The following is a 27,733-nucleotide window of genomic DNA, read 5'->3' on the forward strand; positions in this document are numbered from 1 at the left end:
TATGTGTCAAACTTCATCTTTCTGTACTTCGGGTAACTGCCGAAGACCTTCTACCCAGCATTTCAATTAGCAGTGTTTCTCTAGTTAATGCTTAAAGTTAGCTCAGAAGTTTCACTTTTGAGCAGGAGGGGAACCGTTCTATTGACAAGCACCATTTTATTTGCTAACAAAGCAGAGCTTGTTGTAAGGTGAGGGACTCTGCTATTGTCGAATACAATGCTTTAATATGAGTAACTGCTAGAGCTTCTAAGAAGAGTTCTGCTTGTGAGGGACTGTTCCCTTGCCAAAATATTTTCATTTATCTTATTCTAGAGAAAGTTGGGGAGCCTGTGTCCTGTATCTCTAAATGCTGGCATAATTCTAATTTGGCTAAGGAATCCCATATAGAAATGAAGCTGCTGTCTAGCTCTTGAAAGTCTGTACAAAGTTACTACTCAATTAGGGCATTAAATATGTGATCAGGCTTCTAAGAGAATATCTTGATTGACAATGAAAGTAACCAAGACTTGGGAAATTTTACAATTAAAGTTGCTTTTAAGCTCTTTTATAAAAGTACAGCTAGTGATACTATGTAGGAACCTAGCCTCATTCATTACCTTAGAGAGGCTGATCCTCTGTTACTAAGTAATTGTTACTTTTTTTTTCTACTGTTCAGCAGCTCTAAGCCTCACATTAAACATGGTATTTAGATCTTTTTCTGAAGATAGAGTTTTCATTTCTCACATGCTTTTCTGTAGAGCACCTTACTGGTATGAACTGATTTAAAAATAGCATTATTTTGGTCAACATGAAGCTTGGTTTTAGTATTTGGTCAAGTGGTGCTCCTCTCCTTCCAGACAGCAGAAAACTGAGAAATGAAAAAGTGCAGGTATTGCTGTGGTGAATATGTTTTTCACATAGTCCACTGTATTATCTTGTAGGATTCAAGTGAAATTTTTTTCAGTCTATCATATTTAAAATCATTCAGTGTATGTAATTCAGAATTCCTTGGTCAAGGACTTGAACTTGAGTGTGTTGTTGTCTTCAAAAACTGAGCATTTTGTATTAGCTCTGACACCTTCAGAAGCGCCATGTGCTGCATTTCATAATCTTGTGCCTTGGGGACTGTCTAGCTGATGGCTGTGCAAGTCAGCTCTTGTGATTTTTGAAACAGTTGTGTAGTGATTCTAGATCCTGATTGCAAGGAAATTGATATTTGAAAAATACTTAGAGTATTTTTTTGTTTTTCGTGTAATTAAGCAGGTGCGAATGAAAGCAAACCAGCAGCTAAGCTTGCTGCTCTTATCTTAGTGGATTCAATTTTGAGAAACAGCATTCTTAGCAGCTTATTAGGTACTGACATAAATTTGGTATGGTCTGTTCATTAACCTTTTTTTAAATAAATTTAGAAAAACACAGCTAGAGGAGGAATGATTGCTTAGCTTTCATCAAAGTAGAAGCTGAATAATGTGTCAGTAATTCTGAAGGTACGAAGCTTGTAGGGTCTGTAGAGTAAGAACGTTGTTACCACACAAACTAATTTGGTAGCCATCTGTTGGGATTTCTAGTGGATACCAATGTACCTGGGAAACTGGGAAAAAGTGCCTAAAGTTAAAAGGAACCTTTTATTCTGAAGCTGATTCCCCAGTGACTTGAAGCAGATTTATTTGCAGGTTTAAAAAAAAAAAATTAGCATTGGTTGCTTGTTTTTGAATGAGACTCCCACATTTTGTTCTAAACAAATAGCAGCCCATCAGGATGCTGTTGTATGCTCAAGCCTGATTCACCACTGTAGCTTAAAAATGTTTGCTGCAGTGTAGCTGAGAAAAATAATTTCTGAATGTCTGGTGCTGAGTTAACGTCATCTGAAAAATTTAAGTGAAAGAACTAATGTCCCTGTGCACATTGAGCCTCATGAAATGGTTTTCCATGGCCTTGTATTCAGGGTCTCAGCCACAGTATTCGTGAATCATTTGTGTTTTCCTTGTTTCTCATCAGTTCCTCAGTGTGCTCTCCTCTCCACAGTGTTCCTGGTCTCACCTCTGCTTGTCCCTCCCGCAGGGAGTAGGCAATGGTGGCTCTGGCTGTGGCCAGTCCAGAACTGGGCAGGTGCTGATCCGTCAGCTGTAGTTCGGGGAGAAGCAATCAGGCAAAGAGAAGATGGCTCTAGCTGCATATCCAGCGGCTGAGCAAGATGGAGGGAGACTGCAGCTTCTCCTTCAGAGTCCTGGAAGAGATGATCTCTGGCTGTGCCAGGGGCTGACAAGGGTTCCAGCTGCTGGGGTAGCCCATTGCAGGTGTGTCTTTTTCTGCTGCAGAGAGCTCTGGGCATGTGAATACAGAGCACTGCCAGAAATCACTCATGTCTGTCACATGAGCAATTGCCGTGTGCTGCCTTGCACACAAGTGCCAGTTTGCTAAATTAGATTGGGTGGTGTCTCACTGCTCTTTGTATCTATTGTCCTTGGCTGGGCTCATCTGGAAGAAAGGGGTCCACAGCCAAACCCAAAAGGAATTATTTTGATTAAAAAGACCCTCAGATCTTTGCATGGGAGATTTATTGTCCCTCAAAATAACATCAGATTAAGTATTTTATGAGGAGGAGGGCAGTGCTCTAACTAACTGTTTCGCTTTTTTAATGGCACAGTTTTAATTAAGAGTGCAAAATGTTTTGAAGATGCAGTTGTACAGCTTGAGGATTCAGGGATTGGTACCATTTAGGCAGGACTGCTGAGCCAAATCCTTTTCATCCCTGGGTTGAGAAGTATGGAAGAATTTTTCAAGACCAGGGCTCAATGTTACAGAAGGCTTTTTCAGGTTTTCTGATGCTCTTTTTAACGTCCCAGCATTGTACCTTGAAGATATATTTAGAGAGGAGGAACAGTGCTGTAAAGAATTTTGTGGAGGAATGCTGTTCCTGAAGGGAATTGAGCTGGTACTGGAAGTATAGACCTAACAAGAGTGGATGGATATTCTTTGCTTTTCAAAACAAGAATCTCAACAACATTATTTTTCCCCCTCCAGTTAATGAGCCTTATTTGAAGTGGATATGTGAATCTGTTGGGCAAAATGTACACCTGTGTGTTCTGCAGAGCATCCTTTCTGGGAGGGTGCCTCCCAGTATTGGCTTGGTTCAGCCCAGCTCATCTGGGAGCCTGTTGTGAGTTTGTGCTAGCCTCGTGCGTTCCTGTAAAGAATGAAGGAATCACCCTTTTGTGTAAATACCCTTTGTAGCTCTCATGCTCATGAGAATGTTCTGCAGTTTGGATATAAGCAGTACAGTGCATGTTGATTTTATATATATGTCTGTGGCTATACAAATCAATCATCTGAGCTGGTGTTAAAAAAGCAATGTAAGTGTTCTTTTAGAAGCTTGTATGCTGTTACTGTGTGCATCTGTGTGCCAGTGACCTTCTAGCACGTTAGTGCAATCTTTATGAAAATTATTTTCCTGCTGCTGTATGGAGATGTTCAGCTTTCAAGGTTTTCAGAAGTGTTTTCTTACGTTATTATTATAAGAGAAAAAGAAATGTCTCATTTCTCTGCAATTCTGCCAACCTGCTTTATGCTGTGGGAAATGATGTGTTAGGTTTTTAATGTGATCACTGCTGCTCTGTGTGGTTTAAGTCATCAGCTGGTTAAGGGCTGCCTTGAATGCATCAGCTTTCATAGGTCAGATAGTCAGCAGTTCAAATGCAACCCTTGTTGGAAATGTTGCTCTGTGTATTGTGAAATGTTTCTATATTGGTTATTTTATTCATATTTTGAAAGGCTTTTAAAAAAGCTGTTGATTGTCACCCCCACTTTTATAACTGCACCCTGCGCTTTGGGAAAACCTGGAATTTGTTTTGTAGTCAAACTATTTCCTTCCCTTCTGCATTTTTTGACTGAGTTGCTGTTAGATTAATTTCTCTAAATCAAATGTTATGGAACATTCAGATTAATTTCTCTAAATTCAGCATCCTTTTAATTAAGACAGTGTAGTTGAAACCATTGTCCAAGCACAGAGTGTGAATTTGTTACTAAACTGAAGTTTGGGGAGATGGAGAGGGAGAGCAGGAGTAATACGGATGTAGAAGGCCATGTGGTAACTTGTATTAAGATAGAATTTTCAGTCCTGGGGTTTTTTTATATACCCCAGAATGGTGGGTTGTTATCTGTGAAGCTTGTTCATTAATGCAGTAATGAAATATCAAATTTTACTAAACTGCATCTTTTACCATCCATTAGTGGAGGCAAACGGTTTGAGTTGTGCTATTTATAGTCTGCTTGAACTTGTTGCTTTATAACTGAACACTTTGTTATTTGAAACAAAAAATACACTTGAAAATTTGATAGTGACTTGATGTCACTATTTTTTTTTTCACAGATTTTGAAAATGGCTTCTGGTTGATGCATTTTTTGTCTAGTGTGTGGGAAAAAAAAAACAAAAACACCAAAAAAACCAGAAACCTGAACACCAGCCCTTGAATGGGTAAAAAGCATTTAACCCTTCCCACTTCACATCTTCACTAGTTAATCCCCCCTCTAAATCTTCCTCCCAGATGTTCAAGTTTTCTAAATACGCTTTTAGCTCAAGGAAGAGGTTTTGTTATCTAGGATTGGAATATTATCTATCAGAATGACAATTCTTGCCAGCTACTCATCTTTGGATTGTCAGTCTTGCTGGAATTTAATGGATTGTGCATGAGGTCACATGGATTCTTTTTTAAATTTTTTTTCCCAAAATGGTTTTGCTGATAGAACCACTTCTTAAAAGCAACCCCTCTGATTTTCTTGGTTTTTTTACTTTAATTGCTGTCAGAGGTAAAAATTTGATGCATCCTTGTGAATACTACTAATGGTGGAAAAGGGGACTTTAAAGTTTGACGTGCTTCTGAGAATGGTTGTGAGCAGGTAATTCTTCTGTTGTGGTTTCTAAACAGGAGAATGGTGTAAACGCTTTCCAGAGTGATGCTGTCAGTCATCAAACTAATACTGTTTATTTTGACCTGACATTTAATCAAGATTTGTGTATAAATGTTCTATAAAATTATTCCAGATTTGCAAAAGGATAATTATTTTTCATTCCTAAGTACCCTTCTCTCCTCCTATTCAGTGATCCATTTGTGATTTTCCTAAACTTAGATCGGGCCATCATAAGACCTCAGATGTTGCTTAACTGTGAAGAGGGAATCTTTTCAGGTCTCTTAATTGCAAATTCTTGCAATTTGGAGTAGGAGTACTTGTTTCAGTGCCCAGTTGCTGCTTTCGATGTTGAAGGATAACACTGAACTGTTTTAGCAGTTGTGCCACAGCTCTCTTTAGTTTCACCCCGATATAAAATTAAAAATGCAAAAATAAGATTTGTAAAGTGTTTTAATTAGACTTGGCAAGACAAACCGCTTGTATAGCTACTTGCATGTAAACATGGAGGTTTTTCTGGAGAGAAACCTCACAGGAATGAGGCAAGTGGAAGATCCTCAGTATCTTGAGTGGCAAGATGAATTACAGTGGTGCAATTTTGCGTGGTTACTCCTCAGAGTTGAGAGTTTTAGCCTCTGATAGTGCACCACAGAGCTATAGCATATGTGCTGAGTATGTTGTGCATGTATGATTGCCTTCGGGACCACACAGGGTTTCACAGCTGGCAGCTGCTGTATCTTCAGCAAGACTGTAGCCAGTAAAAGTTATTTTAACTTGGCTCCAGAAAGGTTAAGATATGAAGAAAAACATCTTGCCTTGTTCATTGTGGTGGAAAGAAGTCATTGGTGCTTAATTTTTCTTTTGCAAATCTGTGAGTTTTGTGATAAACCAAGAAACCCTAAACCATACTATCTGTTAAATTCTGTTTTTATGCAATTGTGTGTGCAAAGTATATCTCATCATCTCAAGGGTAGAAAGAGGAATGCGTTAAATTGAATGCTTTTGAACACTTGTGTACTAAGACTAGTGATGATCAGTTTTTGTCTTTTTCCTAAGTATATTTGAAAATTTCATATAAAGCATTTCTGTTACTTTATGTCTTCATTTTTGAAGAGATGTTTTCAAGTTCTCCAGTCCTGCTACACAAGGCATCATTTCCTTCTTGCTACGAAGAAGATGCAGCAAATCTGATCGACAAGCTTAAAGTTCACAGTTTTTACTGAAGCTTCACACACTGACTTTCTACATGCTCTCGCTATACTTTTTATGATAAATTTGGCACTTAAAAATGGTGACTTAAACATTGAAATTTACTGTCATCTTCCTAGTTTATCATCTTGTTATTCAGTAATTCACAATGCTTATTTTATTGGTTGTATTCATACAGGGTCAAAAGTGTGGCAACATCTTTGTTTTAAGGAAATATCTACAGGGCAAAATTAGGAATGAAGTGCCTTTTAGAACAGATTGTGTATTAAAGTAGATGATGCTAGAATGAAGCCAAGTCATTCAAAATGGGGAAACTCCAAATAGTCCCCATTGTAATTTTGAAATTAGATTAGAAAATAAATGTTAGAAATAAAGATGATACTGTATGCCACCTGCACTGGGAGAAGGAACTGCTGGTGCACAGATGTGGAGTGGGACTGTTTGATCAATTGGACGATAACCTTTAAAAAGGGTTACAAATACGTGTAAAGTCTCTCTTCTTGTTGCAGCTGTGGGGTGCAAATAATGACAACTGTGTTCTGAGGTTTTCAATGACAACTGTGTTTTCAGATTTTTTTTTTAAGCATCCACACATCTTTTTTTCTATTGTTGTTTTTGTTGGGTTTTTTTGTTTTGTTCAGGTACATGTAGAGGCAGCCGGTCAGGGGTCTGATGGCTCAACCTGGACGCCGCAACCTTGCCAGAGGTCCCGCAAGAGACAACTTTCTAGGAGTTTGCAGTCCTTCAGCTGCAGGGTAACAAGGGGCAGGCAGTTCAGCTCTTAGCAGTAATTTCAGCTCTTAGTGATTTCAGCTCTGCCTTGTGAGGGGTACCCAGGCCAGCACAGGGACAAAGAGACAGGAGCACCGTGTGGTTATTCCGCAGAGATATCCTTGTATGGATGCCAGTGATGGCAGCTCCCTCCTGAACAGGGCAGAAACTGGGGGTTTTATGGGGAAGAGCGGGGGTGGTAAAAGGGGGAAAAAACCAATCAGTCCTAACAAATCTACATGGGTTCCAAGGCCTGCTGGGAACTCACCATGACCAGGAGGGATTTCTCATCCAGGAGTGTTTGAGAAGATCTTATCATAGCCCATTCAAGGGATACCTCTCCAAGGGAGAGGGCTGGCATGCCCATCTGTCTCCACAGGTACCCAAACCAGGAGCTTCCTCCCTGCCATCTTCTGTTGATTCCATGGTACCAAAAACTATTCTTACCTGTGGCTGCTGCTGTCTCCCCCTGTCCCTACCTTGCATCCTCTGCATTGCTCAGGCTCACTGGCTGGTGGGCCATGCCCATCCTTCACCTAGCAAAGGGCAGCTGGCATGGGAGGCTGGGCTGAGAACTGGGCTGCAGCCCAACAGGGTACACTGAGCACTGGCAGTGGGTTGGGGCAGGGAAGGGGCAGCAGCTCCTGAGAGCCCAGATGGTGCTGCCACCATGGATCTGCAGGTTAGGCTGTACAGTCTCATTTATTAACTGGAAAAGGAAGGGGGAAGTATTGAGTGTAGTGTTAATTTAGCATGTGAATTATTGGTATGATTGGACAACTTTTTTGCCTCTTAGTTGACATGTGTGAGGCTTGTGAAATTTCATGTAGTCCTAGTGTGGGGAGGAGTTTGGAGAACTTCCAAGAATTTTGAAGCTCATTCTGACCATGACCATTGCTTATTGTCATAGTGTTTTGCCTGACCGTCTGTGTGTTATTTTTCATTTATTCATCAGCACTTAAAGCACTGAAGCACAACAGTGTTTCTTTTTAGGAACATGTTGGTGTAGATTGCAAAGTAAATGCTGTGTCTTGGGAAGTGGGCAAGCTGCATGTGCCAGCCAAACAAAGACACAGAGTATGAGTGTCACTGTGAGTCAGTCTGGCCAGCAGATCAGAGGGACCTCTGCATTATGTACCACTGAGCATACAGTCCTCTCACAGATTCCTCATGTAAATCACTTTTCACCATGCCTAGCCTGTCCTTGTAGGCTCCTTTTGCCAGCATACTATTTAAGCAAGTCGTAGTTGTCCCTGGGGACTTACATAGTTTCCCTGGCATCAGTAAGTGAAAGCATTGCAGCACAGTCTTACACAGCTGATGTCTCTTCTGTTCTTTTAGTAGTAGTCAGTTCAGTTAGTACATCACAGCACAGGAAGTACATGTCTTACCTGCTCTGGCAACTTAATAATTTTAGATCATTATTTTAAAATGGTATCATATTTTGGCTGCTAAATTTAGGATTCCTAAGTGTTACTCTTTTGTGTAAAATTTAGTGGCTGATAGCTATGACTGGAGTTCCAGAGGGAATGATTGTAAAGCTGCATGTACAGATTAAAATAATAAAGTGCTAATTATCACTAGCCCAGCACGTGGCCCATATTGTAAATGAAAACAGTAAAATTTTGTTGTAATGGCATATGAAATTTTGCACTTTTGCTGTAAGAACAAGAATCAGCCTCTGTCTCCTCTCACCCTCTCCTGTCACCCCACTGAGCTGCCAACATTTTAAAAAGCAAAATGCTTACTGTGCTTTTGTCCTGTTCCTGTCTTTGTTAAACCTCATCCCATAATTTCATTAACTGTCTAAGGGTGCCCCACAGCAGGTAAATCAATCCAAGCTGAGTGAGTCATAATCCCACCTGCCCTCTACTCCTTGCCCTGCCATTGGCAGTGGCACCAAGGGCTGCCTCAGAGAGCTGGGTTGACGAAACCCAGCACTGTGTGGTGGCAGTGGGTTGGGGCACGCTCTGCAGCCAGCTTGTTCCTCAAGCCAGTGCACCACTCTTGTGTGACTGCTCTTCTCAGGGTTGGGATGGTTTCTGCCTCTCTGGCTGGCATTCAAGATAGTTTAAAATGCAAGCATGGGTTGGCAGTGCTGATGAAAGAAGCAGTTGCTGGTGTTCCCCTGCTGTCTTAACCCTCTGTCAAGGAAGGCACTGCTGCATATGCATACTCAAATAAATTTGGGGATTCATCTAGGTTAAAACCAACAGCTATTTTTGTGCTAAGTCCCTGCTCTGGTTGGCCATGTGGTTGCATAAATATTTGCCTCCAGTACCAGAAAGGGTGTGAGAGCATGTGGCCAAAAGTGAGAGACAGACAAGGCTTGCTTTTGTCTGTGGCTGTGCTGATTTAAACTGCCTTCAAGTGTTTATTGAGCTGTGGCCTTGCTTATGGCAGTGTGGGGTATTTCATGTTGTGAAACACCTGTAGTGGGATGAAATGCCCAAACCAGTTTCTGTTACTGAGGCAAGTAAATGGCGTTAAGATCAAAGTGGACTGTGTGCTTGCTGGCTTGTTAAGAAAATTAATCCTGACAGTGGAACAGATTCCTTCCTGAAGAACATCACTCTGTGGAATTTGCTGGAAATAGCAGTGGGTTTGGAGGACACAAATAAGGGCATTTGAAAATACTTGGAAAAGCTATTTGGAATTTGATGTCTCTGTGATTTAATTCCTCAGTGTTTCTTATTCATGGAACTCTTTTGTTCTTTGTGTAAGCTTTCTTGTCCACTGAGAAAAGCAAAAAGCAGATGCAGTGTCTTTTAGTGGTATGCTGAGAAAAAGTAAGGAAATGCAGAGCACAGGAGCTGAACAGAAGAGGAGAAAATATAGTAATGCATTGAATCAGAAAGAGTTGTATATTTGAAGTTAAAATGAATGTTTTAAAATAACCTTTTTTACCTATGACTCTTATAGGTTTGTTTAGTTAAAAAAGTTTCAATTACATCCAATATTTAGTCACAAACATACAGAAAATAATAGCTCATATATGTAAACTCTTCTCAGGAAACCCACTGGTTAAATTGAATCTGTTCAAAAGGCAGTGCCATGTGTTAAAATTGAGGTTCGTGTTTTGATATGCATCAGCTGTGCTTTATAGGTTATAATATTGAACTGTCTAATGTCTTTATCATTCACTCTTCTCCAAGTCAGGAATGGGAAAATATTCACTAGTCTAAAAAATTATTTTAAACATGTTTTGATAGTGAGAACAAGTTTAGCGGTCACTAACAGCAACTGTTCTCCAGGGGGAAAAGCTCTGACTTCAACAACTACAAAGTATAGTTAATTTTTTTTTTTGGGTTTTTTTTTTTTTTTTTTTTTTGGTTTTTTTGGGGTTTTTTTTTTTTTTTTTTTTTTGTTTTTTTTTGTTTTTTTTTTGGTGGATATTAATAACTTAGCACCCACTCCTGCATGTTCAGTATTCTTTCATTTTATTAAATTCCACATTTTCTTCAAGTATCAAAATCCTGTGGATTTCGTATCTTTGTGTTGGTCTGAGTCCTGTATTTTGTTGATGTAAAGAACTTGGCTCTAAGAAATTGTTTTCAACCATCTGCATGATTGCATCAGACGTCAGAGTGCCATAGCCCAGGAGTCATACGAACTCCTTCAGGAGCGTTCATCCAGGCTGCATTCAGAGGTGCCTGCAGAGGAGATGGATCCTTCTTCTGATGGCACCAGTCTGCCTTCTTCTGTCAGCTGCTTAAGAGTTGCCCTTGTTTCTAACACAGGTTTTGGTGACAAGCTGAATTTTTCCTCTTTGCTGTGAACTTGGTCCCCAGGACATGTGAGAATGGATGCACATCTGCAGCCCCTCCATGTGTCAGGTGTGATGTGTGCACACCAGTGACCTGGTGCTTCTGCAAAGGGCTCTGTCTATCTATCTGTCTATCTATCTGTCTATCTATCTATCTATCTATCTATCTAGTGTGGGGAGCCTGTGGTCTGACAGAGAAGTCTGAAAGAAAGCAGGAGACTTGTTCAGCTGTGTACTGACAACAAAGGTTGTTAACCCATCCAGAAATAATTGATTAGGGGATTTATGTAACCCATCAAGGAATAATTGATTAGGGGATTTATGTCTGTCTTCTGTGTGTTCTTATTCTACTCTCACAGGTTAACAGAAGCAAAAGATTCTGTGGCACTTAATGACTTGCAAATTAACCAAGTGACTAATGTCCTATATATGCTGCTCTAGTGAAAAGAATTGTACTTTTTCTTGGAGAAATTGCTGAGTATTGCAGATTACCCCTTGATGCTGGATGTGTGTATGTGTCTCTGGAGTTCATCAGTGGTGTTTAAAGAAGTGTGGTAGAAATGATGAAGCACCACATTATATGGAGAGGCTAAAGAACTGCCCTTTTATAGGCATATACATCTTAAGCAAGATGTGGGTTCAGGGATCTGCAAGTTTCACTGGAATTGTGATTTTTAAAATTTTCCAAATAGCTCATGAGTGATGCTACTGCCCTTGGCAGACTGTGTATGCCATGGTAATCTTCAGATTCTTCAGGCATGAAGTGTCTGGCATTTCTGTTATCACTAACCTAAGTGAAATAGAATAAAAAGATCTAAAGTGTCCATTCAGAATAAGCTACTTTTAAAAATCGACTTCATAGCAAGATGCTGCAGTTCAGCACAACGGTTTTTTCTTCCCCTGCCTTTCTAGTATGATTTGACAGCAAGTTTTTAATATGCATAGAGGTGTGTTTTTCCTCTCATGTTTTTAAGAAGGCCTACAACACAAGGAAGATTTCAGATTGACGTTTTCATTAAATTGTGTGAAGGAAATTAGTTTTTCTTTCTAGCCATGGGAAACAAGACATTGTTCCAAACTGCAAGAGGTAATGTTGTAATTTTTTAGTGATGTGTCTTTAAAAGAAAAGTCCCAATTCTTAAAATATTTTATTTGCATTTTCTCACTTAACTGTGTTTAGTTGTTTTGGAGCTCTTGCATTTCTCATCAGAAAGCTGTGCAGAAATCATGCACATTGCAGGTATTGTTTCATGCTTGAGACAGCTGAACAGCAAGCTAGAAGAGAGAAGTGTTTAAATGAATGTTAGGCATGATCTTTTCTAGTTTTATCTGGAGAAATTTACAGCTTAAATACATTTTGGGTCAAAGAGGAGACACAGGCTTTCCTTTGTCTTTGATTTCCAGCAGCATAGGCTTAAGATGCAAGAAGGTGGGGAAGAATTAAAGATACAAAATCATGTGCGTTATTGATATTCCTGGTTTTAAGAAATAGTATTTGTGTGGTGACTGCATTGCAATAACAGGCATATTGAAATGAGACATAATAAACTTCTGAGCATTATAGTTCATGTAAGGATTTTTATTTTCCTTAAAATGCATTCAGAACAGTGTAACTGCCCATACAGGTGAGTGCTACTATGATTTCATATTCAAAAGGCCACTGTGTCAGTGTATTTGCAGAGTATTTTCAATCTGTGAATGAATAAGCAATTGCTTACCCCATCACAGGACAGGAAAAGCACAGAACTGGTTAATGGCTCATTTTTAGGACATAGCCTAAAACTGCTGCTTGTGTTGATAATTATTTTTATATCTGCAATATAAAGAGTTTTGAAATGCTAACTCCATGTATCACCATGAATATATTTGTTGTTTTTTGTTGTTAATGTAATGAATTTCATGCATTTTGTAGTGTGTGTGAGTATTTGCTTGTGAAAATTTTACTAGAAAAGGAATCTTTTATTGTTAAGTATTAGCATATTAAGACTAATCAGAAATCTGACATTTGAGTGCTTAGTCGCTAATAAACCAAGGCCATACAGACTCTGCATAATAAAGCTTTCACTTTTCTTTGGTTTATAACATGCCTTTTGAAAGAAACCAGGATTATATTGAGATATAAAACATGCAGCTTAGGTTATCTCTTTGTAATGTTGAACAATGGTGTCTTGTGTTAGAAAAACTCTAACTTAGAAGGGTAATTGATCAGCTGTCATCCAAACAGAAATAATATTTGCCATGGGATAAAACAAAGTGTTTTAAAGAAAATTGCATTAATGAAAACATGGCTGAAGAACAGCTTCACAGATACAAGTTTTGATTTTACTAAGCAGATATTCCAGTTAACTTTTCCAAGGATGTATCTTTTTCATTCCCGACTGCTAGCAAGATAAACAGCTGCAGTTTGCATCTGCATCCATTTATGATTCTGTGTTTACTAGCAGCACTTTATCTTTTATAACACGCAGCTATCTTTCAGAGTGCTCAGATTATAAGGAGAATAGTTTTTGTTAGCAAAAAATTAGTTGTATTTACAAACAGATTAGTCAGACCTAGTTAACTTAATCACAGGGGTTTGTTTTTTCCACATTGCTTCAGTGCATTGGGCTTACTTTTCCACTCAGTCTTACATATAATACATTTAAGAATTTTGAAATTTAGTTGAATTTTAAGTATGTGTACAGTTTTTGTACCTAAAGCTCAGCTTACCTTTTCGTATTTTGTAGAGGAACTACACATATTATTGTGTAATATGAAACACTGTTAACTGTCAAAACAAATTTCTGTCAGTAGGAATCATGGTGATCATTGTGAATGTTACTCTGAGAGCATTCACATTTCTAAACCAGCACAGAAATTCTTGCATTTTTGTGCTGCATACTGGGTGAAATGTATGTCTAGCTGTTGAGTAATCAAATTTATCAGTTTGCTCTTTATAATTTAGTATTGACAGTACACAATTTGTGATACTGTTTTCAGTTTGCTAAACAAATGAGTTTTAGTGCTGTTATTGCTGTTCAAAATTAATACTCAAATATTAGGTAGAAGGCTCCAGGTTGGAGTCACAGGAAAATTCCGAAAAATTTAGTATGTTCTCCAAATGGGAGTGAATTGCAGGATTAAAAGAGTGGTACAGTAGAAAACAACGTATTTGCGGTTTGGTAGTGGTCAGAGCTTTTTTTAATATTCCGTATTTTATTTGCTGTCCAATGGCTTTCTACTTCTTTTTCATTGTGTTGCAAGTACAGTAAATCAGGAAAACCAATGTGCTCTTGTTTTATTGTCAGGTTTCTGTGTCCTTTTCAGCACCTGTTTCCTTCTGTACTGAGTTGTTGAGGAAATATGAAATAGCTGGGACACTTCCTGTACTGTCCATGCTGTTTTGTAAGTCATTATGGATCACTTTCCATCTCACTGAGGAAGTTGTAGCAGCTCTCTGGTTGCCTGTGATGATAAGCTAAGCAAAAGGCAGTGGTAGTTGAGTGACATTTACCACCATTGCTGTGTCATTTGCATGTGAGTTACCTTGTAGTTTTCTCACGATGGGGTTTGTATGGGGTGATAATATGAGGCTTTGAAGATGAACGTGGGAGCTGATTTCTGTCTGTTCTTTCCTAGGTGACGGGTGTGGACACACTGTGCTGGGCCCTGAGAGCGGGACCCTGGCCTCCATAAACTACCCCCAGACCTCTCCCAATAGCACTGTGTGTGAGTGGGAAATCCGTGTGAAGCCTGGGCAGCGAATTCAGCTCAAGTTTGGTGATTTTGATATTGATGACGCTGATTCCTGTCATTCCAGTTACCTGAGAGTTCATAATGGCATTGGCCCCAACAGGACAGAAATAGGTAGGAACTTTAATTGTCACTATTTGAGAACTGTTGTCTTGTGTAGAATTCAGGTGTACTGTTGGTACTTTTGTTACTTTTTAACAGCAGCTGCATCATAAATGCAACACGGGTCCTGTTATAATCTTAGATTCTTAAGATTCTCAAAGGAAGCTCCACTGCAATGTGGTGTTTGTTTTTTTTCTCTGACATTTCCTAGTAGCTTGCAAAGTTCTTGTAAGCAGTGAAGAGGGAACTGTAAAACTAGAAGCATCTTCATTAAAAGAAAAAAGTGTAGATATCTATATCTGTCTATCTAGCTAGCTGGTGTTAAAGGATGACAGGCTTCAAAATGCTTATTGTCCAAATATCCTCCATCCTCTGATAATGCTCTTCGTTTTTGTTCTCTTCAGGATAATTTCACGACTAGTAGTCAGTGGGTTTTTTTTTTGAATAGCAGTGTGATGTTGTCATCTACATCAAGGTGTATGTAGGGCGTTTAGACTCTAATGGTTACTTTGCATAAAACTCAAAATGAATTGTCATTCTTCTTTTTCTAAAATTAGCTATTATGCAGATGAACTTCATTTTCTTTCCTAAAGTTTTAATTTGGAGACAGAGAAAAAGATTTACTTCACTGTTTTTGTGCAATTCAAAGGCTGCTCCCACTAAATTGAGTCTTTTTCTAAAGAGGCTAGTGGAGTGTTAGGTTTATTAACCCTCTTTTCCAACTGTTACCTAGGTAAGTGTGTGTGAAAATATGTGCTTGGAGCTGTTGAGCCAGACTTGGTCTAAAATAGGAAGCACTGAATACCTTAAATGGCAAGGAACGTCAAGTTCTGATAAGTCTATTACTCACTTTTACAAGGGACTTAATGGGTTCGAGTAAATTCCTTCTTCATTTGTTTCCCTTGCTTTTCAGCTGTGGTCTGCTGGTGCAGCAGCACAGTATGTTGCGGAAATGTGTGTGTTGTTCTGCTCTTAATAAATTAAATCACAGGACAAACAGTGGCAAATACAGATGTGGTGAGGTTCGGGGACTTTTTTAATGTTTGAAGCAACAGACACTGGAGAGTTTAAACAGTGACTTGAATTTTCTTGGGAAAAATCTGGACTTATGCTAAGTTTTTACATTCAAGACTGCTGACATGGTCTAACATTACAATACTTGTTTTACATAAAATCTGAAATTCAGTCATACCTTTTACCTTCTTTAACCCAAAATGACTTAAAAGTTGGCTGGTTAGATAAAAAAATAAATTGTTAGAAGGTTCATTGATAAACAGAGTGTTTATAATGAAGCTTTTAAGGGCTAGTGCTTATTCCAAGCCTTTTGAGTATTTGTGAAGAAATCAAAAGAAGATTCAAATGCTCATTGTTAGGTTTGTCTCTAGTGTAAATGAGATCTAGAGGAGTTTATAAGATTTCAGTACAGTCAAATCACTGTGCATCTGCAGTCAGATGTACTTATTTAAGACGTGAGAGTTCCCTCTCCTGCTGTATTGTAGCTGTACAAAAGCACTCGGGATCCTTCAATGTATAAGTACAGACAAAATAGCAATATTACATCTTCTGCACACACCGTTGACAGAGGTGTTGCTGCAGTCATGCTTTGTCCATTCCTAGTGCTTGCTTTTTAAAAGATTGTCAAAAATCAGGCAAGAGACCAGGGAAGGGTTAGAAAAATGATTTCTAGTCTCAAAAGTATGCCTTGCTATGAATCATGAAGTGCATCACTCTACAGTTTGTCAAAGGCTGTATGTCCATGGGGCAAGCAGCACTGGAGAGTTTATCCAAGCTGGATTTAAATGGCTTGCACTGTGTATTTGCCTGAAGAAGGGGATAAATGGTGTTTTAAGAGGAGTCTCATGACAGTCACTCATGTAACAAGATCCAGTGGCTGAAAACAAACTTTAAAAAAAAACTTTTATGTTTTTTTATTAGAAGATACCCTTGCTTTGTTAAAAAAATCTGAATAAGCATCATCTAGAAAGCTCGGAATAATGACAGGAATTTGTATTTTAACTTTTAAATTTTTTTTTATTATTTTGGTAGCGTTTGGGTGTGCAGTTCACTTTTTAAAGGAAATTGACATACATACTATATTTATTTTGTATTATATTTGTTAAGAGCTATTCCTGCAGGACTGTGTTACTCCACTTTCTCTACATTAGTGTGGTAATTTGCCTTTATTTGAGAAAGGAGTCTTTCTTCTTTTTCTGCTCTTTCTGCTGTATGATAACATACTCATTATGAGGAAAGCAAGTGGAATGATGAGCTGAAACAGAGGCAGTGTCATTTACTGCTGGTGATTATCCACTTTGCTTATCCACTGCAGAATCTTGAATAGGGTTATAGATGGTTTCTACAATATCGAATTATCATAGTAGCCTGTAGAACAGAAGATTATTTTTTCTAAACAAGTTAATTAACTGGTCAGTATCTTTACTAAAGCTTCTAGTTAGTAGGACTGGAGAACTCCATATTGACTGGGGCCTGTTTAACAATCATTCATCCATTAATGTGGTATCAATTCTAGAACTTCATAGGAAAATACTGTCAATATCTGTGGACTCCAGCAGTTGAAATGGTGTTATTTTTGTTTATTTTCTATGGCAAGACAAGCACCCAGGTACAGAACCTTTGTTATGTCTTGTCGCAGGCAGACCCCCTGACCAGGGAATAACATGCATTGACTCCATGATTGCAGAAGGCTGAACAAACACTTATTAAGCTATACTATATTATACTACATACTACACTATACTATACTATACTATACTAAAGAAAAACCCATGACCCTTACAGACAGTCACGACACAGCTTTGACCTAACTGGTCAATCAATCCAAAACACCACCATCAGTGTCCAGTTAACAAATCCCTTTTGGTAAGCAATCTCCATAACACGTTCCACATATGCCATACAACAGATGAAGCAAGTGAAGATAAGAATTGTTTTTCTTCTTTTTCTGAGCTTTCTCACAGACTTTCAGCTTCCCAGGAAAATCCTGAGAGAGAGAATTATGCCTGTCTCTGTTCAAAGAATATGTGAATACCACAGTTACGTTTTTTAGGTGTGATAAAATAGAAAGTAAGCTAACTGGTAATTTATCTTAATGGTGCTTACCTGTGATATGATATATGTATGGTACTGCTGAAATGCAGCGAGCTGTGCGTGCTGCTTTCCAGAATTAGGGAAAGTATGTGACAGAGTCACATAGAAGAGTCTATGAGGAGGAAGTGCTCCAGCAGCTTTGGGAAAGGAGGGCTTTTTTCTCATTTGCTTCTGTAGATGCTTCTCACTGTCCTAACTTGATATTTTTCCTTGTGAGATTCCTCATGTTCTTTGAAGCTCTGAGTATGGAGGTTATGCACGGCTAGAGGTGAATGGGATAAGGTCACATTTATCTGGCAGGTATTGGGGTATGCAAGACCTTTGACAGTGACAAAACAAATGTGGAACTCACAGTCTACCATTTGCTTTAAATGGTCACTAAGCATTATTTAGTGTCATTCTCATGTATTTGCTTTTGAGTATACACTAGAACTAATGTGTGCCTACATGCAGATGAAATAAGAGGCTGGAAATTGAATTAAGATGCCTATTACATGTGTTGTTTTGGGTCAATATTTGTTCTCCTTCTCTCCACAGGAAAATACTGTGGGTTTGGCTTTCAAATGGATGGTTTAATTACTTCAAAAAGTAATGAAGTCACAGTACAGTTCATGAGTGGAATTCACAGTTCTGGACGTGGATTTCTTGCAGTTTATTCAACCACTGACAAATCAGGTATTTATAATTATTTGGTGATTTTTCTCTGCTGGCAGAATTAGGGCTGTCTAGTAAAAACACAGAACCAGTTCATTTACTCCCACATTCTTACAAATTCTAAAAATTTAGTACACTTTCATGATACTTCTCTGTAGTAAATTTGATTGCTTACCTAAAAGTTGCTGTAGTTCTAAAGAAATGGTATCAAAGCTTACCTTGAATAGCAGAGTAAAAATGTCATTGTCATTTATAAATGAAAGGACTGCTTCAGATTCAGGACAAAATGCATTTTTTCAGGTAGTAGTAAAGCTGGCAGATAGCTAAAAAGTTCTCTTATCGAACTATATATATTTTACACAGACTAACCTCATGGAAATTTTTATTTCAGTAGGAAATTTTTATTTCCTCTACTCCCTTAACTCTTTAATGACATAATCTGCAGACTAGTTTTTTGTCTTTTTCTTGGTTTTTTTTCCCCTGGTTTTAGTTCTTTTAAGCCTCTGAAAGAGGTTGCTGTATTTGTTGTGCATCTCCTCCCACTCATTGTAAAGGTGAGTGATACATGTGGTCTGCAAGGAAATGAAAGAGCAGCAGCAACTGCCTCAGAAGGTGAAAAACCCTATCTGGATGTTATTATAAAAAGAACAGATGAAGAGTCTCAGTTTTTAATTTTGTAGGGTTTTTGATTCTTTCCTCTCTATATTTTGGACTGTATGTGTTGATACACAGCAGACACAAACACAAAATTTGTGGTATCAGTCATGGATGCTAATAACGTAGCATTCTAACATTTGTTCTCTGTGGTGCTTGTGTTCAGCACTGCAGAACCATTAAATGGTGAATCCACATGCCTCTTTATCTTCTTAATTTAATTTTGTAGAAGGAGCATATGTTTCTGTTTCTGATTGGTCTCTGAAATATAGCTATAAATTAAAATTAAGCTGCCCAGAAAATGAATTTTTGTATTATCTAGTGTCATATTCTCAGTAGATTTCCCAGTTGCTCAGACAAATTAGCAAGGTTCTACTGTGATATAAAATCTGTTGCAAGAAAATTTAGTAGGAATGTGTTTTTTTCATTCTGAGACTTTTTGTTAAGCCTCAGAGGCTCAAATGTATGTATTCATGCACTTTAAAAAGCATATTCGACCTTTTGTCTTTTTCATCCTTTTGACTTACATTTTTTCTTTCCAGACTTAATTACCTGTTTAGACAATGCAAGTCACTTTTCCGAACCAGAATTCAAGTAAGACTGATTTTTACCTGTTTTCCTCCCAGTCTCTTTAATGAAGTAATTTTAGTGTTTCTGCTTTGCTTTGTTACATATTCTGATGCAGCTTGAAAATTGGCCATCCAGAGAACTTGAGACACAAACTAATTAGGGTTAGAGCTGAAGAATTTTGACATTTGCACTCCTCCTGTCTCTCTCATTTGTGTGTTATTTACTTGCAGTATACAGTAGAACCTCGTTAATTTGTGCTAACACATAGGAGCTCATATCTCATTTTCATAGAAAGAATATTGCTTTTATAAATATATTTTAGCAGGTACACAACTTAATTACTGAAATTTGTACTGCAGTTGCCAAAGGAGCACTAAATGATGACATGTATTAGAAATTGCAGACCCATTTCACAGTTTGGTGCTCATTAATGAGGTTCTGTGGAGACACAGAATGCTGTACATTTTGAAGGGGAAAATGTGTCATTTCCCTGCTGTCTCCTTCCTTATTTCCATCTAAAGCAAGGCCAGTGTTTAAAGCTGCAGAAGTGTGAAGTGTCTAAGCTTATTTTTTGGAGAACTTAAGCCGTGGCAACCTGAAATATTTCAAAGTGCTACCTTTGCATTTCTCCTTCATCTTCCCAGGTTCCTAAACAGGGCTGTAGTTGTAGGTTCTGGCCTTAGTCAATGTGTGACAAAGTCTCTGAATCCCCTGTTTTCTTGGAACCTACAGCGTTGCTTCAGCTGTTGCTGAGCTGTGGTGAAAATGTTGATGCTTTTACTCCACTTTACTTTTAGCTCTTGAAAATGTAATAATTTTCATGTGTGCAGTATGAAATGGTCCTAGAACATGAACACAGCCTTGCTCCACTGGTGCTGGTGTCTTGCCTCTTGCTTTTTATGAGCTATGAGTGGTAATTTGGCCAGTTTTTATGATCTAAGCATTGCCAAAAGCTGTTACAAAATAGCATTACGTTTCAGATGCTTTATTTAAGGGTGCAAAACAAATAGATATGAAGGTCTCTAGTTCATAAAATACAATTCATTAATATTTTTAGTTATATGACTTTGAATTTACAGGAGCCACATATTATTCATAATATAAAATGCTTTATTAATTCATCATATTGAGACTGGAAGTGTACTTTCAGCTGGGACTTATTTTAAAACATTTTCAAATGTGTGCCCTCCTGTTGGGTACTTGTGAGTATTTTTGGTCTGATTTGATCGGTCTTCAATTAGGTGATACCATTACATAGTGATCCATGAATAGCAGAGTCTTGTAAATCAAAACCGTAGCTTTTTTATAACAGTAAGAGAGTTGTAGGTGCATGCATATCTTGACTTGATATTTTGTTCTCTTTCAGTAAGTATTGTCCAGCTGGATGTGTGATTCCTTTTGCTGATATTTCAGGCACTATTCCTCATGGATACAGAGATGTAAGTGAAAATACCATGGGTTTAAGTGAATTTTTGTAAAACACATGGTGAATAATGCAAGTCAGTTGTAGTTGTTCACATTAGTTGTGCTTCCTGTATGCTGGGATTTGTACCTCCTAAAAGTGAATAACACAGCACTGGTGGCATTTTCTAGCACTGGTGCTAAATGACAGGTGCTTCAGATGTTGCCATCCTCAAGAAGTGGAGTACTGTAGTGGAGTCTCAAATACTTTCATAAGTCCTGCAGAGAAGGGTGGATCAATCAAAAGAGTGGGTTTTTTCTACTTCCTGTTTTCTTTTACTTGGTTTTCTCAGGCTGGGAAATTCGGATTTCTAAAGAAAGAAGCAGTTATTTTAATGATGTCCTCTTGTTTTTGACAATGTAATGCCTCTTTCAGCAGTGTCCTAGTGGTGATCTTAATTTTTGTTACACTTTAGAGATGAAATACTGTTTGTGCTCAGCAGCTATAAAATAATTTGCAAAACAAATATAATACTGTAAGAGTAGTTCTGTAAATTGGTAATGAGCATCTTTAATAATGTATTGTTTACTTAAAACACTGCAAAACCCTATACAGTATTTTTCTAATGTAAGCCTTTACAGGTCAATTAATGAACTTGCCATAGGATGGGTAGATGTTTGCTTTGTTTATTTTTAAGTTATTATAATTTTGCTAGCAGTCTACTAAAAATTACATTAAATCCTTGCTTTTTATTTTAAAATACTCTTTTAATAAGCCCTTAGATGTAGCACAGAGATAAGACAATGTAAAAATGTTAGTAACCAAAGATTTTAGTATTAAATACAAACTTAAAATGTGACTGTTTCTTTTTTCCCCAAATATTTGTAAATCCCAGGCTACTTGATTAAACCATCACCCCCATGTAAAAATGTCACCACAGTGTAACTGTATTACATGTTCTGGTCCCCAGTGAGTCCTCACTAAGTGGCTGCATGGTAATTTTTGTAGCTAGTAATAATATTAAATTGATTCTCTGCTTCACAAATTTACAGCATCTGTAGGAGTTCTGCTTGTTGGGAGTTTTTTGCCAAAATCTGGAATAATTGTTTTCTGTGGAGAAAACCAAAACCTTTTCCTAAGGAAACTTAAGGAAATAAATGCTCTGTGACTTTCTTTTTGTATACTTTATCAACCAAAAAAGGCTAGGAATTTCCCAGAAGTCAGGCTGTGTGGAAAAAAATGAAATTGTCCAGCACTTTAGACCAAGTTTCAGGTTGAGATTTCTTATGCATCTCTTTCAAGTGTATGGGGACTGTTTGCTGCTTTAAAAAAATACCCAAAGTCTTGATTCTTTTCTGTGTGACCCTAATGTTCAAAGTTCTTGTGGGCTTGGAGCTCTCACTGCTGACATCTGGTGAGCAGGGAGGAGAGAGCTGCATCTCCTCCTGAATCTCATGCTCTTATTTTGATGGAGAGGAGAGCTGTGTTGATCCCAGACTAATGTTGGATGTGAGCTTGCTCTGGGCAAGCCTGACAGACTTGGTATGATGAGTGCTGCTCACCTGTAGCCTGCAAGCCAGTGAAGTATCACTGTGACATTTGTTAGTAGATTCTGTCATCCAAGGAGAACAGGCAAAAACATGATACCTGCAAGAACATTTTTATTACTGGTCTCCACTGACTTGTACAACATAGGTAATTGACTTGTTTAGGATGAGTTGTATGCATGTATACTGTGGATTTATGTGGATCAGTGCTGGATGGTTAAACCCATGTTTAACCGCAAGTTATGATAAAAAAACCCCTTAGCTAAAAGCTACAAAATGTGCAGTGCCTCACCCCTTAATGGTGAGAAAATAAACAAACATACTTTTAATGTGATTTCTATTAAAAAGTTTTCTATGTATTCACGTGTTTTATTGTCTAATTTATTATAGGCTGAGCCTGGCTGTCTGGCTTTTTCAGACTGATTCACCTTGGTGTTGGTTTGAGGTCATTTAATTACAACAGTTAAATTCTAAATGCATCTGGGTGAAGATACAGTGAAATGTAGGGCCTTCTTCCTGTGTTTTTATGAATTCAATAATAAATAAAGATGAATGGTTTCTAAATAACCAAGATAACAGTTAACTAAGAATAGTATTTTAATGTAATAATAACAAAGACTGTAACTGGACAGTGTAGCATTTACAATATATGGTGTGGTGTTTAATTTATTCACTTAGTAGTGTGAATTTTTTCTTTCCCTTCCTTCTTCAAGTCATCATCACTTTGTATGGCCGGTGTTCATGCAGGTGTCATGTCAAATACTCTGGGTGGTCAAATTAATGTTGTAATCAGCAAAGGCATTCCATACTATGAAGGCTCCCTGGCTAACAATGTCACCTCAAAAGTGTAAGTATAATTTCCTTATCTTTAGCACCTTAGGTCTTGGTATGGTCTTATCGTGGGATTAATTTCAGCTCGTGGACGTATATATTCCCTGGACAGGTTCTCTTCTCTAAATTTCTCACGCTTTTGCTGTAGTGTAATTGTTTTACCAAATTGTTTTACCAAATAATTTTAATATCTAGTCCGTAAATTTTAATTTTCCAAATTCTGCAAGTTTTTACCTTTTTGGCTATAAATTCCTACTGGTCTGTGTAAAAACAGTTATTTAATTGCAGCTTTTCAGTTTCAGGAAAAGTGTGTAGCTTTCGGTTGTGTTTCAAGTCCCACAAATGAAAGCAATCACAGGAGACTGATTTGTGTTACTGTGATTAGCTTATTTTGAAAATAAAGCATTTTAATGAAGTCTTGCATTTTGCTGGGTGGATGTTGCTTTGAAAGTATTTAACCCAGTATCTCTGGACTTGATTTCATTTGAGAAGGTGTTTGTCCTTGTCCTGAAAGCGCTGCAACTTACTGGCAGGATGTGTTAATCATTAAGTGCTTGTTCAGGCACATGTGCATAGGTTTCAGCGGCAAGCAGTAAGACAAGAAACATAAATTGAAGACAGTTTGTTTCAATTTTTCTCACTGCGTACTGCAAAACATCACCTTTTGTTCTCTGCAGGGGACCCTTGTCTACGAGTCTCTTCACCTTTAAGACGAGTGGTAAGTGTCACATGTGTTACCTGTTACTACTTCCATTCAAACTTTGTGAATAGAGGTGGGTGTGCAGGTATTTGATTTCTTAATTTTTTTCTCATTTGTGAGACCTTTTTTTACTGCATTCTTAAATAATGTATATTTTTCAATTGTTTTACTATCTCAACTTGATGATTAATCATCACTAATTTATAGGTACAGAAGTGATTCGAGTAAGCCTTGCTTATCTGCAGAAAGAGATTCTTTCAGGCTAATTAAATAAATTAGCTCTAGTTTTCTAAGTGGAAGCTAGTTTTTCTCTAAGTCACTTTAAATGCCGTCTTTGAGTGGATGTTGGAAATAATGTGAAGACAGTGGCCTTTCCTTAGTCTCTTTAACTATTCTAATAGCAATGTAAAGACCATAAAGCCATCACATCTGTCTTTCATAATGATAGACTTAAAAAAAGAAGGGAGGGGGAATCATGCACATACTTCTCAAAATAAATAAATGCTTTTCCTAATACATAAATCAAGGCACCATGATGGGGATATAAAGACAGGAATCTGATGGGCAGGAGTGTTTGGCAATGGAAATGTATAAATAAGGAAAAATTAGAAAATACAGTGCATTTAGTATTAAAATTATTTCTCTCTCAGCATCTGCAAGAGCTGAGAGAAGGAATTACAGGTCTAGTGTCCTTATGCATAAAGAATATTAAACACAGTGATCCAGGCAGGGTTTGCTGGGTTTTTTTGTCTTTCACAATGTGATCTGATAGTGTGTATGAAAGTAATTAAATGGCCTTGGAAATTGGAAGAGAGAGAAAAAAATGCTGGTCTAGACTTTGTGACCAAGAATTAACTAGAGACAAGATGTAGCTCTAGATTAAAATGTCTGTAGTTGGGTTACCTAGGACTTAGGTGAGGGGAAAAAAACCCTGTAGTATGCTCAAGTGAGATTCATCAGACTGTGGTGAAGGTCTTAGTGTGTTCCTGCTGTTGCAGTTGGTTTTATGACTTGGTATGAAGTATAGGAGTGTGTTATTAGTGCTGGAGGCGTGGTCAGTGCAGAGGAAGATGAGACTAGTTATGCAGGAAGAACTGCCTGACTGTGAGACTCAATAGAAATTAACTGAAGCATCACAGAGCAAAGAGTGGAATGTAGCAGGTATTTAAAGACTGAGGCATTTGTGCTGCCTAGTGGCAGCATGTTAGATGGAAAATGACAGATGAGGGAAAGAATTCCCTTAGTGAAATGAACCTGTGCTGTGGCAGGTGGCATACATTCAGCAGAGACAGTAAACTACTAATGGCATCTCACAGGACACGGGCAAGACTTTCTCTGGGATCCAGTCACACTGGGCTATGCCACCTTGTGCCTTCCTTGAGGGATGAGTGCCCCCCTTGGTGGAGAGGGGGAGTTCACAGGAGAAGGGGAACTAGGCTGGGTTGTTCCGCCTGCCTGACGGAAGGCAAAGATTGCTCTCTGCTGATACTTCTGAGGACTGTGCATGTGAGAGGGGAAAACCATTGGTATTACAGAACGAGAAAATTCAGCCCTGAATTTAGATGTTTTTCAGCCACCAGCAGAAGGCAACATGGAAAGAAATATTTAATAAGAATGGTAACCAGAAAAATGTAACTAATTTCAAGGATGTGTTTGAGCTCAAGGCCAGGATTCTGACATGACTTCCTACATGCTTTGGTTTTGTTCAAATTAACACTGTGATGCTGGGGTTGGTTTAAAAACCCAAGAAGTTATACAGACACAAGAAAGGAGCTGATGAACCAGTAGCCTGTTTCCCATTCTTGCAGCAACCAGAGATACTCTTAGACCATGAATGTTCCCCAGTGCTTTTCGTTGAGTGCTCTGTGTAGTGACTGAGAGAATATCCACATTACTCTTGGAACAGGCACAAATCATGGCATTCTCGTGACTAGTTTGGTTCTAGCATCCCTGTTAGAAAGCAAAAGATGGTGTGTTTTGTTGGTATTGTTGTTATGGAATAAATTTAGATGGCAATTTAATATTTGCATGTAAAGTCTTAAAAACCAAGCAGCATAACTTCAGTTCTCATTTGCAATCCTCACCTTTTCTGTTGTTCAGGTTGCTATGGGACACTGGGGATGGAGTCTGGGGTGATTCCTGATTCCCACATCACATCATCATCGATTCTTGAGTGGCCTAACCAAACAGGACAAGTAAACATCTGGAAACCTGAAAATGCCAGGCTAAAAAGGGTTGGACCTCCTTGGGCTGCTTTTATCAGTGATGAACATCAGTGGTTGCAGATTGACTTGAATAAAGAAAAGAAAATAACAGGTAAGTGAATCTGATGTGACTTCTCAGCAGCATTCAAAATTTTTGGTTACTTATATCCTTTTTTTCAAGTGCTGGGCCTTAGATAAAGCTCAGGTGGCACTTTACATTACACTTAATTTGCTTCCATGTCCTGGCTAATACACTGAGGAGCCTGGAGCTGAAGAGGTGTAGTTTCATAGTAGAAGACATCTCTTCCATCAGAATTTGTTGAAGTGTTTCCTGTGGTTTTATTGGATCCTTGATTCTTCCCTTTTCCTGCTCATTGTTTCCTTGGAGATGCAGATCAAAATCCAGTCAGCTGGTACTTCTGGTGCAGGTGTAGTGACTTGTGTTCCTAGGTTTTCCCTAGTGCCTGTCACAGCCACAGTGAGTCCAGCATCAGCACTGAGGTGTTGGCATTTTGGGTTTAATCTCCAGGGTAGCTGTGCAGCAGCTGTACCTTCAGTGCCAGTGTTAGTGTTTTCTGGTTTAATCCTTCAGAGGTGAATTTCTGTTGTTAATAGGCATGTTTGTCATCTGATGTAAATCAAAATTAAATTGGATTTAGGTTGAGTGCTTCATAGAGTCCAGGGCTTTAAGGCTATTGTGAAACATGTTCCACTGATCAGTTTGTGTTTGTCTCTTTCCAAAATGCCTGAGTTGGTCTCTGTAACCTCAGCTGCACACTCTGCCATGAGCAGCGTGGCTTGCTGTCATTAAGCAACTTGGATTTACCAGTGGTCTTTGTTGCTACCTCCCTGGAGACTCTTTGTATTTTGCATTACTCCACTAATTCTTCTGCTAACAAGCCTTTCCAAAACAGCTTTGTATGAGTTGTGCTGCAGCGCTGCAGTGTCAGCTGTAGGAAGCTGCAGTTCTTTCAATGGTGCCTTTAGGTTGGCAGTACAAGAGCAGGGAGAAGCTGTGTCAGCAGCTAGAGACAGGAGTGAGCTGTGGTCAAATGAAGGGGCTGTTTCCATCAAGAAATGGGGCGTGGGGGGAAGGACTTAGCAATGTTATATAATGAAATTAAAATACAAAGTAAGTAAAATGAGTTTACAAAGTTTCGGTCACTGTGAAAGCTTCACACCCTGGCCCTTTGTATAATCTTCTTGAAGTTAACTGGACCAGTTAGGACTGTCCACTAAACAGCTCTGGATTCAAAAACTGATCTGTTAATTTTTACAAAGTGGTACCAGTTTTTTATCCTAACTGGGTGCCTCAATTTTCACAGGTATTATAACTACTGGATCAACTTTAGCAGAGCACTACTATTATGTCTCAGCCTACAGAATTTTATACAGTGATGATGCACACAAGTGGACAGTGTACAGAGAACCTGGCATGGGTAAAGATAAGGTAAAAATACCACATAGTTTCTAGGTATGTTGTAAGGAGATTTCACAATTGTAAATATAAATCATTTTGGTGTGGTGAGGAATCATTAAATAACTTTCATTTTCAGTGTTATTTTGAATCATAAACAACAGATAAGCAGAAGAAAATAT

At 38.3% G+C, this 27,733-nt stretch overlaps 1 protein-coding gene across 2 annotated transcripts in view; it reads left to right on the top strand.

Moving 5' to 3' along the window:
• DCBLD2 (discoidin, CUB and LCCL domain containing 2) overlaps nt 1–27,733 on the top strand; it is a 50,340-nt gene that overhangs the window by 2,304 nt on the left and 20,303 nt on the right. For both annotated transcript variants that reach the window (XM_041410971.1, XM_041410970.1), the window contains exons 2-9: nt 14,249–14,476; nt 18,110–18,247; nt 19,423–19,474; nt 20,817–20,889; nt 23,113–23,246; nt 23,908–23,948; nt 26,031–26,246; nt 27,460–27,584. In XM_041410971.1, coding sequence (XP_041266905.1) covers nt 14,249–14,476; nt 18,110–18,247; nt 19,423–19,474; nt 20,817–20,889; nt 23,113–23,246; nt 23,908–23,948; nt 26,031–26,246; nt 27,460–27,584 — 1,007 coding nt within the window. The remainder of the gene's footprint in view (nt 1–14,248; nt 14,477–18,109; nt 18,248–19,422; nt 19,475–20,816; nt 20,890–23,112; nt 23,247–23,907; nt 23,949–26,030; nt 26,247–27,459; nt 27,585–27,733) is intronic.

This window comes from Onychostruthus taczanowskii, unplaced genomic scaffold (assembly GCF_017590055.1).
Source record: "Onychostruthus taczanowskii isolate IOZ18803 unplaced genomic scaffold, ASM1759005v1 scaffold34, whole genome shotgun sequence".
Lineage (NCBI taxonomy): Eukaryota > Metazoa > Chordata > Aves > Passeriformes > Passeridae > Onychostruthus > Onychostruthus taczanowskii.